The sequence below is a fragment of the Aythya marila genome (assembly GCF_965140915.1).
Source record: "Aythya marila genome assembly, chromosome: Z".
Classification (NCBI taxonomy): Eukaryota; Metazoa; Chordata; class Aves; order Anseriformes; family Anatidae; genus Aythya; species Aythya marila.
This window is the reverse complement of record NC_139080.1, coordinates 54,119,521-54,135,990: the sequence shown is the minus strand read 5'-3', so window position 1 is coordinate 54,135,990 and position 16,470 is coordinate 54,119,521. Positions and strand designations below refer to the sequence as shown.

At 43.6% G+C, this 16,470-nt stretch overlaps 1 protein-coding gene across 1 annotated transcript; it reads right to left on the bottom strand.

The window, feature by feature from the left end:
* Positions 1–1,160: 1,160 nt before the first annotated feature.
* On the bottom strand, positions 1,161–14,860 carry FNTA (farnesyltransferase, CAAX box, subunit alpha). Its single transcript, XM_082784142.1, has 9 exons — positions 14,720–14,860; positions 14,329–14,414; positions 13,598–13,712; positions 12,646–12,750; positions 9,891–10,017; positions 9,315–9,463; positions 6,493–6,555; positions 5,801–5,972; positions 1,161–4,346 (listed from the first exon to the last, which is right to left on the bottom strand). The coding sequence occupies exons 1-9, from the start codon at positions 14,845–14,847 to the stop codon at positions 4,245–4,247; spliced, it is 1,047 nt and encodes a 348-aa protein (XP_082640268.1). The 5' UTR covers positions 14,848–14,860; the 3' UTR covers positions 1,161–4,244.
* Between the last annotated feature and the right edge of the window lie 1,610 nt (positions 14,861–16,470).

The following is a 16,470-nucleotide window of genomic DNA, read 5'->3' as shown; positions in this document are numbered from 1 at the left end:
AAACTTTAAATTCATGACCTGAATCACACAGACCAGTACAAACTGCCCAGGATTCTGGGAAAGACCAGTTATAGAACAGAAGTGATACAGATATTACGTTCGAATGCAATTTTGTACCCTTTGCTGTTGGAATGTGTAGTACCCAAAGCCTGCCAGTACAGCCTTGCAGGGAGATGAAGTACTTTCAAGTTGAGGTACTTAATAGATATGGTCATTTGCAAGAAAAACTAACCCCTGCAGGATATTTATTATGTCTGGAATGAAAGTAAAAAGCTGTACTGCCACATTTGCAGGATTGCTAAAACTCAGCCAAACATGGGCTTGCCCAGGTTTTCCAAAACAACTTGTGCTAAGCAGAAGACATACGAGGAAAACCTGCTGCCACCCAAGCAGACGCAGGGGAATCCACCAACAAAACCGGAGACTTAAACGGAAACTTCAAAGCCTTGTCCCAGAATGCCAACAATTGCACAAGACACAGATGTTCAGGAGAGGACGAGGGCTCAGCTGAGGAACATTTTTCATCGAATTGCACCCACTAGGCTGTATCTGTGACAACATCTGCGACATGTGGCTCAAGGCGTTAATAAAGACATTCTCTCTTCATTCACATGCACGAGGCAGAAAAACTGCAGCTGCAGTGTCTCCACTGCCTATTTGAATCTGCACATAGCCAAGTCGCACCAGCATTTGCAAAGCCTTTGTGTGATCCCACACCATCACATCACATTGTTTCTTTACCCCTTTGTTCTAAAAGCCGCAGCAGCTTTAAACCTCTCTGCGCTCTTGTAGGGGCACAGCTCTCCACAAGCCCATTGTCACCACCGCACTCTATGAATTGCCTGATAGTGCTTGGGAAGTGTTTTGCATGGCCGGAGTGATTAGAAACCTTAATGCTTCCCTGCTGGAGAAGAATATTGCTCCTACTGAAGATCCAGCAGAACAGCGTGCTCCTAATCTGTCTCAGCACAGCTAGACAGCAACTGATAAAGCGTGTTGTGCTAGTTGAGGTGGTTTTGTGCTGAATAGATTAGGAAGGAATTGCACAGTTTTGTCAGCCAAATTGCGCAGACAATAAGATGCAAGTCTGTGAGGGCTTAGACAGATAGACACAGCTAGACCAAGGCAATAATAACATCAGACTCTGACGAAAGTAGGCATAGGAAATTATTTCACGTGCTTTAATAGTTCTCTGTATTTCACTTGAGGTTCCAGTAACACAGATTTACAAGGGACAGTTGTACCAATCACTTTTTCCATTGACACAGCTCTTCAGTAGTAAAATTCAGTACACAAGAGTCACACCACTACATACAATCAGTTACAACAGTAAGTTTTCTTGTACAGACAAACATCTACGATAAAGCAGTTTTGTTTTCCCTGATCACAGCAGTCAGTAGCAATGCTGATCGGTTAGTCCTCTAACACTTCCTACTGTAAGATCCTGCTCTCTATAGCTTATATGTTTTGTCAAGCTCTCGCTTCTATGAGAAAGATTCTGCCTCAGACATTTTTAAAATCGAAGTCTTGGTAGCTGCAGTTGCTAGCTGGCTGGGGAGCCTGTCATTTTCACAGTTTTGACAGTTCAGTATTTCTGGGTGTGGTTGGCTACAACAGAACCAAGGTGTCTTTTGAAAAGAATTTTAGAGTTGACACAGTCAGAATGGGAATAAACACAACCGTTAGAAAGAAAACAAAAACCAAAACAAACAAACAAACAAACAACAACAACAAAACACTAACCATTTCTGGCACATGTATTGCCTTGTTATTTTTATTTATATATATATATATTTTTTTTTAACTGGACTCTAGCCCGGTCTCTTAGCACTTGCATGATTTGTTTGATCATGTGCTTTTTACTTGAGCCAAGATTTTTTTTTTCCTGTTACAGTACATTTTTTGAGTGTATTATTCCTATTTTGGTAAAATTAGCTATTGGAGAAAAGGATACTTGCTTGTATAGCTAGTATAAAACCCTGTTAATGTTGTCACCAGATAATGACAGCTCACTGATTACTTCTAGAAATCATTTCCATAAAATAGAAGGCCAGAAGTTGACCACACCATAAGATAACAATCTGTGAGACCTGCCAGAGCACCCCACTGACAGAGAAGCACAATAATGGCCGTATCTAAGCTATTTTGTCAGACACAAGAGGTCACATGTGGAAATACTGTCCCAGCAGACACAGTTCATCATCTTACATTAGATTAATAATTTTGTCTGAAACTCATGCTGGTGTCTAGAAAGAATCCTCTGCCTTACTCATTATCAAACTGCGTTTATAAGAACTGTGGGAACTTAGTAACATCATATGGAGAGACAAAACCACTTCTCTGTTCCCTCTTGATTTATGATGTTTATTTTAATAGTTGCATTTGTGTTGCACCTCTGTGAGCTTTCTTGACTGTCAATGGCAAATACATTACTGTGCCCTAAAGTCCTTGAACATACTTCTGTCTGTGTAGAATTACAAACTTAGTGTCGTTTCTGTTAGGAACAATTTATCTGAGTAGAAACATACATTTTTTGTTTTATGCTGGAACTTCAACTGTCATAAAAAAATACATATACAGCAGATAAATCTCCAGAAGTCTGAAGCTCATGTTCACTTTTAACATTCATGTGTCATGACAAAAATGCTTTTTCTACTTCTGGAAAAGTGGCAAGACATTAAAGGTAGTACATGGATTGTATGTACTAACTCAATTCCCTGTGAGTAGTTTTAAATCTGAAGAATACACAGAATCAACATATTTCAAGCTCCTGAAATAATCTCCACTATTGTTTAATTATGGCAGCAGCTTTTAACAGTATCAGAAAGACTGTTCATATTATGAAATAAATACTATTACTTGTTCCTTGCATGATAATTTGCAAGAAAATACTGCTTATCAGACAAGCACACTATGCTAAGAACAAAGTTTACAACAGTCATTTACTGAAAACAAGCTTCTGTACAGGTATGCACCACCTTTGCAGTTCTGTATTTCAGCTATCTTGCACCTTTCACAACTGCAAGGAAAAATATTTTTTGGCTGAATATTTCCATGGAAAAAACATGAAAAGCCTACAGAAACAAGGTTGAGGCATTTAATGCAGAGGTCTGCAGTAAGTGTTCCCTCCTTTCCAGCCAAGTAAAGATACATAGCATAACCAGTTAGCTACAACCACTTCTGATGCATGACTTTAGACTTCTCTGATTACAAAGGATGAAGACAAAAACTACCCACCATAAACACACACACACAAGCACACACACAAAAAAATGAAAGACAAAAAAAAAAAAAACCCACCCACAACCAACCAAAAAAAAAAAAAAAAAAAACAAACAACAAAATTTCAGATTTTCACTTGTCCGAACAGAATTTAAAGAAAAAAATAAGCAAATCTTTGGGTCCCCAAACCATTCTTTGTGACTGTGCAGACAAGAATTCAAGGATATTTAGAAGTACTGTGATAAGAATACACCAGTGCAAAAGACACATCGATGCAATAGAGTCCAGTGCACCTAAAGGGGATATTCTGCTTTTATCTCTGCTAGCACCTGAAAAGAACAATGCACATCCAAATACGAAAAAAAAAAATCACAAAAAATTTCAGACGAACACTTTAAGTTATCCGTTTTTATTCAAAATGACAGTCGGTGTTAGTTGCGTGCAATAGCACATGCTGCTAATGCTGCACAGCTGCGCCCACGACAGGCAACCAGAGCACCTACTTGCACTAATCTGAAGCAGGTTACTTTATACCATCCATGCCTAGTGTTACTTGCAGTCATTACTGCAGCACCTGATATGGCTGTTAGGAACAGCAAGTGGATAAGCCTACATGTAAGAAACTGGTTTAGTGCTTTATAAATAGCACATACAGCTTTATATATTTCCTATGATGAAGCAGCACAGATAGCTTTATGTATTTCCTATGATGAAATAGCACATACAGCTTTATATATGTCCTATGATGAAATAAATCCTGTATTTGGTACATTTAAATAATTAAGCCTTAATTACATTTCTCTGCAGCACCAGAGCTATCTATCACCAGTAGCAGCGGTGACCCAAGAGACTGTACTGTGCTCTGCACTTCTTCTTCGCAGCAAAACCTCTTTGGCCAGGGGAATACTACACTGGCTTTTACACTAGTTGATGTCCTCTACTTAGTACTCTTTTACAACAGGTCGAGAGCTTAACACAGCTTCTTCCACGTTCAGTTACTGCTGCTTGTCTGTCAGTGTGCTCTATTCAGCGTCGGCGCTGTGCTTGTTCTTAAGGGACCTTCCAATGTATCTCCAGTACTCCTTTCGGATGGTGTCTTTTTCTTTAGCCAGAATTTCACAGAGCTAAGAAAGAAAATTGAGAGATTGCAGTGTTATACCAGAAGTTTAATTATCTTTACAAAATACAGTCAAAGGATGGGTCAGCTAGTCTTATAGATACTTTTTAGCAATACAGTTTTATTCACAAGTGTTGTTTTTTTTTTCCAGATGTACAAGGACTTCAAATCGATGCCAGCTCCAAATAGCAGTTAATCAGCCTGACAGTGCACAAAAATCTCCAGTCCTATTTCAGTTGCTGCTGCTTCCTCTGCCTATGGTTTGCATCTACCCCAGACTGTTCAGCCTATAGTATAATACAGCGTCCCTTGACAAAACAATAGGTTATAAACCACTCGGTTTAAAAAAGCGGAGGAACAAAAGTGAATCCACTTTTGATTCTCCAGTACTCCAGATGAACTGACAGGTGATATTTTGTTGTTTTTGCTCTCAGCAGACTGTCCTGAAAGGGTTCTCAATGCAAGGCAGTGATCCCCTCCCACAACTTAGAACTGGTGCTCAATACAGGTACATGTCCTGACTTTTGTTTTATTCTCAGCTGAGTGAACAGCTGGGTGTAATTCAACCCTACTCGCAGGACATGATGTATAAAACATATATGGTGTGCACACTACCCACAAACATTCTGGTCAATTCCGTTACTGTGCAGATGACATTGCCTTTCTTAGTGAACCAAAGTGCAGAAATAGCAGCTTCAATGCCTGAATATACGAAGAAACCAAACTCAGTGAAATAGTATTAAGGGACGGAGGTACAGCTATGTATATTTAGACTCTGGTCTTGGAATACAACAATGGAAAATTGTTGAGAGAGAACGATGTTGGAACACAGAGACTCCAGGCAAGAACTGCAGCTCTAATCACACTGAGTTCCAATCTGTCCCAAAGAAAGTGAAAAAAGTGTTCTTATAAAAACTACACTGCAAGACACTGGATTTCCCAAATATGAAGCAAGGGAGATAAACAATACTGCTAGAAGTCATTTATTCTCTGTGAGGAATGGTGCCCAACACTCCCTACTGACATTCCTAGCATATGCTGTTTTAAGCCAATTCCATCATTTGTCTTAGAAATAACGAAGAAGTGCAAAGGGAGCTTGAGCATCCAATCAAATACAGACAGGATGAGGACAAAACTCCCTAACCTACAGACTAAAAAGAAAGAGTTTATACTACAAAACTACCGCTGGAAACTTCTCTTATTCAAACATTTATCTTCTTCAGCAGGTGATATTAGAAACCTTCCTTTACTACCTGGTGAAGAAAAATTACAGTGACTTAGTAACTGGCGAGTTACTATTTACGGATAAATAAACAAGACTCTTGTGTCCAACTCTTCATAGTGCTGCTGTGATTAACAAGTGACCCGTTCTATTTACAAAAACGAATCCATTTTGACTGAATATAAAATGAGAGCAATAGACAGCATCCCTGAAAGCAAACCCAAGCTCTCCAAATGTACCTCTAATGCCTTGTTTAGTGTTTCTTCCTTGTTATCACACTGGTTTTCAAGCATATCTTCATAGATGTCCACAAGAAAGGCAATCAGATAGGGCGAACTGTGGCTGGGCTGTAAACTCAACAGTTGATCGAGCAGATATGGATATTTAGAAAGACCATGATCCTGTAGAATCCTGGAACAGAGGCCAAAAGACTTCAAACATAATGCTAGGATATCTGCTGTGAAGAATTACGGTTTAGTTATGACTCCTTTATTTGGAGATCAGTTTTGAAATAAAGGAACAAATACGAGCAAGACAGTAAGTAGGCAGTGTAATTATAATGCAGCAATAATATAGCTTAATGCTGTAGCAAGCTAGCAGAGTTAGGCCCAACTCAACAGAAAGTATACTGAAAGTATGTTTGTTACTTTCTACTCTATGCTCTGGAGCCAATAAAATTACAGGTCTACTCTCCAGAAGTCCTTGCAATCCTCCTGCGTGAACTAAAGGGCCAGAAACTTAGCAGAAAGTTACGGAGAAATTATGTACCGTACCATTGTGAAGGTTTTGCCTGTCAGTTTAAGCACACAACCCTGAATGAATAGCAACAAGCTTTTTCCAGTGAAAAGTTAGGCACAAGGCATGAGGAGTCATATAGTTTAAGGCACCTTCCTTTCATAGAAACTCTCTTTTCACTACAAAGGATGCTCACCCTTTTAAATAGTTCCAAGCACTCTCATTATGTGGCACTGCTGTGATCATCTCAAGAGTGTATCTGTGAGAAAAAGAAAACAGTTCATGAATGCAGACACTAACAATTCTGTTAGAAATTGCCTGAATGTGCTCAGATACTCCCAGGCATATCCCTCCAGTCTGTATTTCGGAATCTTTTCACAGATCACCTCAGCTAGTTTACAGATCAAAAACGTCTTGCAATATCATTACCACAGGCCTCAAAGAGGCAGATATTACTGTAATTGTTTTAAATTCTTAAGCATTTCTGTTTGTTGTAGTTTATACATTAACAAAATAGCTCTCAAAATGATGAGTGTTAATGCTAAGAAACAACATCATATACTCCCCTGGTATGCTAAATGACTAACTTGTGTCTCTATGTTCATGAAGTCTGAATTCAAATGACAAGGGGCTGAAAAGAGCTAGGGTCACAGAAGCCCACTGTGAACTATTTTGATATCACTAGATATAGTATGGTTCTGTACCTATTTGCACAACTTCCTTTAAGAGGCTACCCCTGAGCAAGCCCCATAGAAAGGGGCAGCCTGAGCTCTCAGATCAGAGCCTTCTGGTGCAGGTTCTGTTAGAACAGCAGTTCGGTAACTCCACTAAGAACAAAGCAAGAATAGGCACCGGCCATACAGGTGCAAAGCCACGTTTTGTCTTCACAAAACAGTCTCTACCTACTGCCTTTTCCACAGCACTGCCAGGTGTTCAGCTGACTTTTAGAGACAGCAGATACTGAAAAACAGTTCTATAAGCACTACTGAAAAAACAAACAAACAAACAACATATATTTTGTGTATATATATATATATATATATATATATATATATATTTATCTATATATACATTTTTTTTACACATCTGCAATCACTACCACAAGGACTGAGTTTATCAAGCAACAAGCAGCCCAGCTACTGTTCTATAATGACACTTGGGAAGTCTTAATCTTAGGTAGTCTGATTCTTAAGATGGTATCCAAGTAAGAGTATCTTAGTCATAGCATCACCTTGTTATACCATCATGTTATGTATCTGCTTATACACAGATCAAGGGAAGAGGGCAGTTTTACCCTTCACAGAAGAAAGGTTAGGTCTGGAAACATCCAAACCTAAGTTATGGAAAGGGACTCATTCATTTGCAAGAATGTTATAAACTGGAAAATAAGTAAAACTTACATTCGTTTTCTAAGACAACCATGAAAGGTTGTAGAAGGTGGGATCCTCTACCAATATCAATTGACCTATTCAAAGCTTCTGTGCTTCTTCTAAAGAATAACTCAAAAAAAAATTGAGTACTTGTTCTCATTGCCGCCTCACTTTAGACAAGCATCTCATAACTACCAACCCTGATCAGCAGCCTGAGATGTGCAAAGCGCACAAGAAGGCTTCCCTTATCATCTGTAATAACACAAATGGCTAGAAGCTTGGTTTGTTTTCAGTCACAAACACACCACTTTGGAAGAGTTTCCAAAGCTTGTTTCCTTAAAATTGGCCAGCTCATACAAGTGAACACATAACCCTGAAAGCTCCTTTCTGTTTCTAGCTGCATCAAAATCTTCGTAAGCGTGATCTCTCTTCCTAGAGTCCATGTCCAGTTATCTTTAAATCACTGTGGCTGCCATACTACTGGAACAGCAGTTTAGTACAACACTGAGTGTCTTTCCTTCCAAGCTTCCTAGCTGTGTTCTGGGTAGGATGTAAGATACAATGGACAACACAACTCAAGTGCTGCCAGTGACACAGGTTTTCTGCAGCTTGATCTCCTGTAAGTAGTTCACTATAAAAAGCCGAAAGTTTTATGTTCACAGTGAAAAGCAGGGTAGAAAGACAGGTTCATGAGAATAGAACCACAGAATATCCCGAGTTGGAAGGGACCCATAAGGATCAAGTCCAACTCCTGGCACTGCACAGGTCTGCCCAAAAGTTCACACCACGTGACTAAGTGCACAGTCCAATCGCTTCTTAAATTCAGACAGGCTTGGTGCAGTGACCACTTCCCTGGGGAGCCTGCTCCAGTGTGTGACCACCCTCTGGGTGCAGAACCTCTTCCTGATGTCCAGCCTAAACTTCCCCTGCCTCAGCTTAACACCATTCCCGTGAGTCCCATCACTGGTGTTTACAGAGAATAGGTCACCTGCCTCTCCACTCCCCCTCACGAGGAAGTTGTAGACAGCGATGAGGTCCCCCCTCAGCCTCCTCTTCTCCAGGCTGAGCCCTCAGCCGCTCCTCATACGTCTTCCCCTCTAGGCCCTTCACCATCTTCATCGCCCTCCTCTGGACACTCTCCAATAGTTTCACATCCTTTTTGTTCGGTGGTGCCCAGAACTGCACACAGTACTCGAGGTGAGGCCGCACCAGCACAGAGCAGAGCGGGACAATCACCTCCCTTGACCTACTAGCGATGCCGTGCTTGATGCACCCCAGGATATGGCTGGCCCTCCTGGCTGCCAGGGCACACTGCTGGCTCATATTCAGCCTGCTGTCAGCCACAACCCCCAGACCCTCTCTGCAGGGCTGCTCTCCAGCCTCTCGTCGTCCAGTTTGTACCTAAAGCCAGGGTAGCTTGTCAAGGTTAAGGACAGCCAGCCAGCTGACAAGTCAGTGGCACTGAACACGTCTATATGTGCACTAACACTTGATCTATCATCTATCAGAGGGAGCCCAAATACTACTTTAAAACAAAAAAAAAAAAAAAAAAAAAAAACAAGCCCACAACTGCCGAGGCCTGTAGAGGTGTTCATTTGCTTGCATATAATGGAGAACGCTTAATGTGGGAATGAACAGTATTACTAACTGGACTTCTCTGTCTAGGATTGGTGGATCATCATAGCCAGTGGTGTTGAAAATTACAAAGTATCTTTGGTTCCAAACAGAGTTGTTTCTGACATCCTCCCTCAGAAGCTGGTCTACATATTCCAGTTCATTTTCCCATAACTTGAACTCCTACAAAAAGGGAAGGAAGAGAGAAAACCACAATGAAAAAGTTTTATTTAAAAAAACACATTCTACTTCATACTAAGCTCTCTGAATGTTAGATACAAGGACTTTTCAAAAGAAATCAACACAAAATTCAAAGAAAAGTAAGGAAGGGTGTACAAAGAACTTGCTATGTTATTCAGTTACACACAATGGTATTAGCTCATCATTGAATTCACACAAGTAAAAGGAAGCAGCTGGTAGCAGATATTTTTGAGCTTGCTTGCTAAAAGGTGGTTGATATCTGAACTCTGTCACCCACTAAAATGCAATTGTTTTTTCCTTCAGCTTTAAGGAACACAGTGCGGAATGCAATTCAGGGTGCATTTAAGATGTGAAACTGCACAAGGTGAGCAGGTTATTTAGAGAATAAGCGGTTCAATGCATACAATACCTGAATAACCCATTGTCTGTGTTGCCAAGCATGGTAATTTTTGGCATCCTGGTTAAGAATGTCAGCTATGAACTCAAGCTCTTGGGATGGATCCTGCAGCCACTCCACCAGCACTCGTCTGTGATGCCTGATGATAAGAATAGGAAACTATTTTTAGGATAGTCAAGAATTTGTGTGAATGTGTGGTCTACATTAAAGCAGGATTTAACACCTGTACTAAATACATCAAGAAGTGCTAGGTAAAAGAAATACACCAAAACATTCCACTTGTCTCTGAGAAATATACAATGCAAACTTATGCTGTCACAAAGTCTAAACAATTAATACTCTAGCTACACAAACACATTGGCCAATCGCCTCCTTTTAGATAAGTTGTGATTACCTGAAGTAGCACGTTCACACGTTAACATTCATGGTCAGTATCTTCAGTAAAATTATTTTTTCTCATACTACTTATTTTTTCTAGTAATAGCAACACAATGAGATGGCTCCCACAACTAAGTGTTGAAATGGTGTTGAAATGGAAGGAGACTAGGAGGGGATGTCACTCTCTATGTCAACAACCAGCGGGAGTGCATGGAGCTCTTTTTGGGGACAGAAGAGGAACCAACAGAGTATATGGGTTAGGATTAAGGGGAGGACAGGGCTAGGTGATGTCGAGGTCTGCTACAACCCACCTGGCCAGAAAGAGCAAGAGGATGAGGCCCTCTACAGAGGGATAGGTGCAGCCTTATGTTCACAAGCCCTGGTTCTCACTGGGGCACTTTGACCAACCCAGTAGCTGTTGGAAGGACACCACAGCAGGACATAAACAGTTGAGGAGGTTCCTGGAATGCTTTGATGATAATTTCCACCTCTAAGTGGTAGAGGAGCCTATGAGAAGAGGTGCTGCGATGGACTTCTTTCTCATCAACAAGGAAGGGCTTGTTTGGAATGCAAAGGTCAAAGGCAGCCTTGGCTGCAGTGAGCAGGAAACGGTGGAATTCAAGATCCTGAGGGCAGCAAGGAGAATGCACAGCAAGATTGCGAACATGGACCTCAGGAGAGCAGACTTTGGCCTCTTCACGAATCTACTTAGCAGAGTGCCAAGGGACAAGGCCCTGGAGGGAAGAGGGGCACAAGAAACCTGGTGAGTATTCAAGGATCACCTCCTCCAACCTCAGGAATGATGCATCCCAACAAAGGAGAAGTAGGGCAAAAACGCCAGGAGGCCTGCATGGACAAATAAGCAAGGAACTCCTGACCAACCTCAAACACACAAACAAAGCCTACAGAGGTACCATCCTGCTTGTAAGATTGTCAAAGACAAGCTGCTGAAGTATGGACTGGATGAGCAAACAGTGGGGTGGACTGAAAACTGCCTGAATGACTGGAGCCAGAGGGTGGTGAGCAGTGGTACAAGGTTGAAGGCCAGTGATGAGTGGAGAACCTCAGGGGGTCACTGCTGGGTCCAGCCCTGTTTAACATCTCCAGAAATGATCTGGATGATGGAAGTGTACCCACAGCAAGGCTGCAGATGACGTAGAACAAGGGCAGTGGCTGACTCACCAGAGGGCTTTGCAGCCCTCCAGACCTTGATGGGCTGGAGAGGTGGGATGCCAGAAACCCCATGAAATTCAGCAAGGGCAAGTGAAAAGTCCTGTACTTGTGGGGGAACACCCCCAGGCTCCAGGACACACTGGGGCTGCACAGCTGGGAAGCAGCTCTGTGGAAAGGCCCTGGGGGTCCCAGTGTAAACCAAGTTAAAGAGGAGCCAGCAACGTGTCCTAGCTGCAGAGATTGCTAATGGTGTCTTGGGCTGCATTAGACCAAGTATTGCCTGCAGGTGGTGGGAGGTGATCCTGCCTTCCTCCTCAGCACTGGTGAGGCCACACCTGGAGTGTGGTGTCCAGCTGTGGGCTCCCCCGTACAAGAGGGACACGGACTTAACAGAGAGAGGCCGGTGGAGGGCCACCAGGATGATCAAGGCACTGTAGCACCTCTCCTCTCCTATGAGGAAAGACTGAGAGAGATGGGGCTCTTCAGTCTAGAGAAGCAGCAGCTCAGGGGATGTATTGCCAACACCTGAAGGGAGGGCAGAAAGAGGACGGAGCCAGTCTGCTTTCAGTGGTGCCCAGCGCCAGGACGAGGCAATGGGCACAAACTGGAGCACAAGAGGTTCCATCCAAAAAGCAGGAAGCACTTCTGTGCTGTGCGGGTGACTGACGCAGGCTGCCCAGGGAGGTTGTGAAGTCTCCCTCTTTGGACGTGGCCCTAAGCAATGTGCTGGAGGTTTGGACCAGATGACCCCCAGAGGACCCTTCCAACCTTAACCATTCTGTGCTCCTGTAACACTGCTGCTTTCTTTATTTCCCCTCACTTGAAAAAACCCTATGATAGCTAAGTGAACTCCAGGAGCCACTAAAAAAAAAAAAAAAAAAAACCAAACTCAATTGTATTTATCTTTTCTTTTTTCCTTTTCACCAGTCGCTATTTTTCTGTCACTTATTTTGTCAGCTTAAAATTTTAAGTTAAAAGAAAACAAGACATTTTTATCGTATCACAATTGAGTTTAGAACAAAGTGCTAAAGAGGACTTTGGCTGTGACATTGATGCAACTCCATCTTACTCCTCTGATACTGGCACTGTATTACACGCAGGAAACAACTTACGAACCTTTAGTATCAATTAGCACAACTTATTCTACAGAATTAAAACAAACAAACAAAAAAGATCTGTAGAAACTTTAAGAACTGAAAAGAAACTATGGTTTTACCAGACTTGATAGTTCTTTGGTTGGTCTTCAATAATAGCTGTAATGTACTTAAGTTCCTCATAAAGATCCTTTCCTAAGGACTGCAGGAGGACCCTCCGGAAGTGCCTGTACAAAAATCAAGCATTCAGACACTTGAGCAGACTATCCCAGAATTCCTAGAATTCGTAACAGAGCCTTTCTTTGCAGTTCTTCAGATAGATATTGAGTCTAAAAGAAGTGCAAAGAGCTAAGCCACATATCCAGTCCTATTAAAAGTCATTTAATTACTGAAAAGCTGGACAGCTTGATTATGACTGGTTATAACAATGTTATCTAAAATCACAGAAATCCTAGGTTTCACGTCAACCTCTGTCTACCCACACTAATTCCATCATCGCAGAATCCATGGCTTTGTGCTTGAAATAATGTAAGCTTTCTGATTCTACGCAAGATAGTGGGCGTAACAGGGGTATTTGCTGACATTTGTGAGTTAAAGAGCCCTGCTCTGAGTATTAGAAATTCACTGCTTATTAATCATATATGTATTAACCAGAGAGATTTTTAAAAATGCACTATTTAGTATTATACAGCTATCTAGGACTGAAGCAGTAACTACCATACTTTTATGCCTCTTCTTGAAGTTACCCGAAAGAATCTTCACCCTTTTGCCAAGGTTACATTGTTGTTTAAAATTAAATAATTTACCTGCTGAAATTCTTGTTATAGCTAATCCTGACTTTGCTTGATAACATCCTCAAAACACAATGAATGAAAAGCAGTGAATCAAAACTAGACATGGAAAATAGTGAACATGGGCTTTCTTTAGAAGCTCAATGGGAGTCTACAGTATTCCCCCGCATAAACTCAGCTAGCTGTGCCCCAGTTATACCAACGAAATTGTCAGAGATGTAAGAGGTTGACAATCAACTGACAACAAAAATAATTCTGGGTAATAATCTTAGCGATCACTTACCACACTGTGTAGTTTGCAGCATTTAACTCAATGGCATCTGCTGTTAGCTTGAAAGCTCTTTCACTTCTCTCATCCCGCTGCAGAACGGCCCGAAAGTAATCATAGACATCTCGAACTAGACAGAGAACAGCAACTTACCCAGCGCTGTGAGAAAACGGCCTGACTAAGGGGTAACGTTAGCGACCCCCATGAAGTATGTGAAGTAGGAAGTAACTTTAAGTACAACTCCTGAAAATGATAGCTACATACCGATACGATATGCCTGTTAATTGAAGCCTCTAACGGCACTGGTGTACTCAAAACACACTATCTGAAAAATATCCCAAACAATCTGCTTTATGCTGCTTAGTCACGCTATCCCCCCAGATGCAGTAATTTCATACAGGTCTCTTCCACATGTGGGCTAGCAACGCCTTACCGGGTGAACTGTACTGTCTGCTACAGTCCTTGGGCCGCATGATTTTAAAGTAAAACCTTGCCTATCAGCACTTGACGTAAATACTCAGCTTCGGAGATGCCTGGTGCAAAGACCACGTGCAGCTGCCGTAAGACACGAGATACAAATCACTTTCTTTTCACCGGGACAGGCGCTCTGGCAAATATATCACCCAAAACACGGAAATGTAACGTGTTATCCGGCGCTAGCGTTGCTTTAGCAGTGGTTAAGGACAGACAAAAACTGAATCGCGCTGTATTTTCCCCGGATACACGCGTATAGATTTGCAACTCACACTTCTCGCTGTAGATGATCTGAACCACGGGGTTCGGCCCGTCGTCCTGAGGGACCGGCTCGATGTCCGCCCACTCCTTCCTGTCCCTGGAAACGCACGTCGAGGAGGGGCTCGGCTTAGCGCAGGGCTCTCAGCGTTACCTCAGGGGCTGGGCTGGGCGCCCCTGGGGGTCTGCGCTTAATTCACTTTCCCGGGGGGCTGTGAGAATTCGGGCCGGCAGCACCCACCTCCCTCCGGGCCTCGCCTTCCTCCCCCCTCTCCTCCTCATCCTCCTCATCCCCCCACAGGTGAGGCGCCCGTCACGGGGCGGAGAGGGGCACCTCACCTCACCTCACCTCACCCCATCCCGTCCTGTCCCATCCTATCCCGCCCCATCCCGTCCCTACCGCACCTGTAGAGCACGTAGCCGCTGTCCTCGCCCTCCTCGTCCTCCAGCAGCTGCCCGAAGCCGCCGAAGCCCTCAGCGCCGGGCTCCCCCTCGGCCTGCAGCGCGGCCGCCGCCGTCCCCTCGGCCGCCATGGCGCCGCCAACGGCAGCGGGGCGGCGGCACAGCGCCTCCTGGCGCCGCGGGGGGAGGGCGCGCATGCGCTGTGTGGTGGTGGTGGTGGTGGTGGGTGGGGGGGTGGAATGGCGCTGCACCGCCCCGCGCATCGCGTCAGGGGCATGGCGGGGGGTGGTCGTCAGGGAGCGGCTGTCCTGTTAGCTGCTGTGCTGCTCAGCGTGCGGTGTTTTGGCTGGTATAAATAAAGATGTGAAAAACAAGAAGTGAAGGAAAAGGAGGCACGTCGCATGCCAGCAGTGGTTCTTGTTCTTATGGGGTCCTGCCCTCACACCACTATGAGTAGTGATAGGACCGGAGGGAATGGCCTCACGTTGTGCCAGGGGAGGTTCAGGTTGGCAGTGAGGAGCCATTTCTGCTCAGAAAGAGCAGTCAGGCGTTGGGACGGGTTGCCCAGGGAGGTGGTGGAGTCACCGTCCCTGGGGGTGCTCGAGGAGAGGCTGGACGTGGTGCTTGGGGACAGGGTTCAGTGGGTGACATGGGTGGTAGGGGGATGGTTGTGCCAGGTGATCTTGGGGGTCTCTTCCAACCCTAACGATTCTGTGATTCTGTGATTTTATGATTGGGGTTTGCAGGTACAAGGCGTGAGACCAACTTGTCCAGAATAACCCCACAGGAGCACACGGGAAAACTGCCACAGGGGCTCTGGAAAACACAGCTACAGCAGCTGGTGTGAAAAGTTACAGAGCTGCAGGTAGCAGGTCCCTAGTTGACTTGCAGAAAACAGACTCCACAATCAGTAAGATTGTACAGTGGGTGTGTTTATTCCGTGCTTGGCGGCACAGGGAGGTAATCCCACCAAAGTTGTGCACACCTGACGTGTCAACTTGTTATATGCAGTAAAGAGTTACATATGCATGAAGTTTCACAATATACCTATACATGTTCATAACCTGTCCCCGCTTTGTATTAAAATTAGTTCCAAGGAGTCATCTCCATAAACTCCTCCCATCTGCGCTTGCACAGTGTATTCTGGGGGTGGTCGTCGGGGGTCATGGGAATGCAGATTGATGACTCCTCCTTGTCACCACTAGTTGACATCTTGTCTGTGTGCAGACTCAGTTGCTCCTTGGCTCTTGTCCATCCGCAGGACCAGTTTCTACCAGTTTCATAAGACAGACTCACACTCTTATTAGGAGACTGACCTTGGTAAGGGGCCCAAGGCTTTTTGCTTTAGTTACTTTGCATAATGCACCGTAGTTAGCAAAGACACTAAGTAGGATCCTAGTTTAATGCCGTCAGCACTCTATCTCTACTTGATAAGATTCTCCTAACACCCTCTCTCATAGCATCGCTGATGCTAAGGCATTTAGATGCACCTCTAGCAGCAATGCTCGCCCCACTGTGGAAACTCACAAAAGGGAATCATTTTTGAGTTGGCCTTGTGACAGTTCAAGGTTGAGAAATCTGGTCTGTGTAAAAGGTGGTGTTGGAAGGAGGCCTTGAAACAGCCAGTCATAACCAGTGAGTGAAAATACGGAAGTCAGGAGATCCTCTGAAGTGAAGTTGGTCAGTGGGACAAAGCAGCTGGGGGGAGATAGTCCTTAGGAAAAGCAGCAGACCCAGTATTACAGGTTTACAAT

Bases quoted from the DNA above. Each gene is read 5' to 3' on its own strand.
- FNTA (XM_082784142.1), bottom strand. From the start codon at position 14,847: ATGGCGGCCGAGGGGACGGCGGCGGCCGCGCTGCAGGCCGAGGGGGAG. The intron at 13,713-14,328 runs GTGAGTTGCAAA...TTCTCTGTCTAG, and splicing joins GATCATCTACAGCGAGAAGT to TTCGAGATGTCTATGATTAC. The intron at 10,018-12,645 runs GTAAAACCATAG...TCTTATCATCAG, and splicing joins CCAAAGAACTATCAAGTCTG to GCATCACAGACGAGTGCTGG.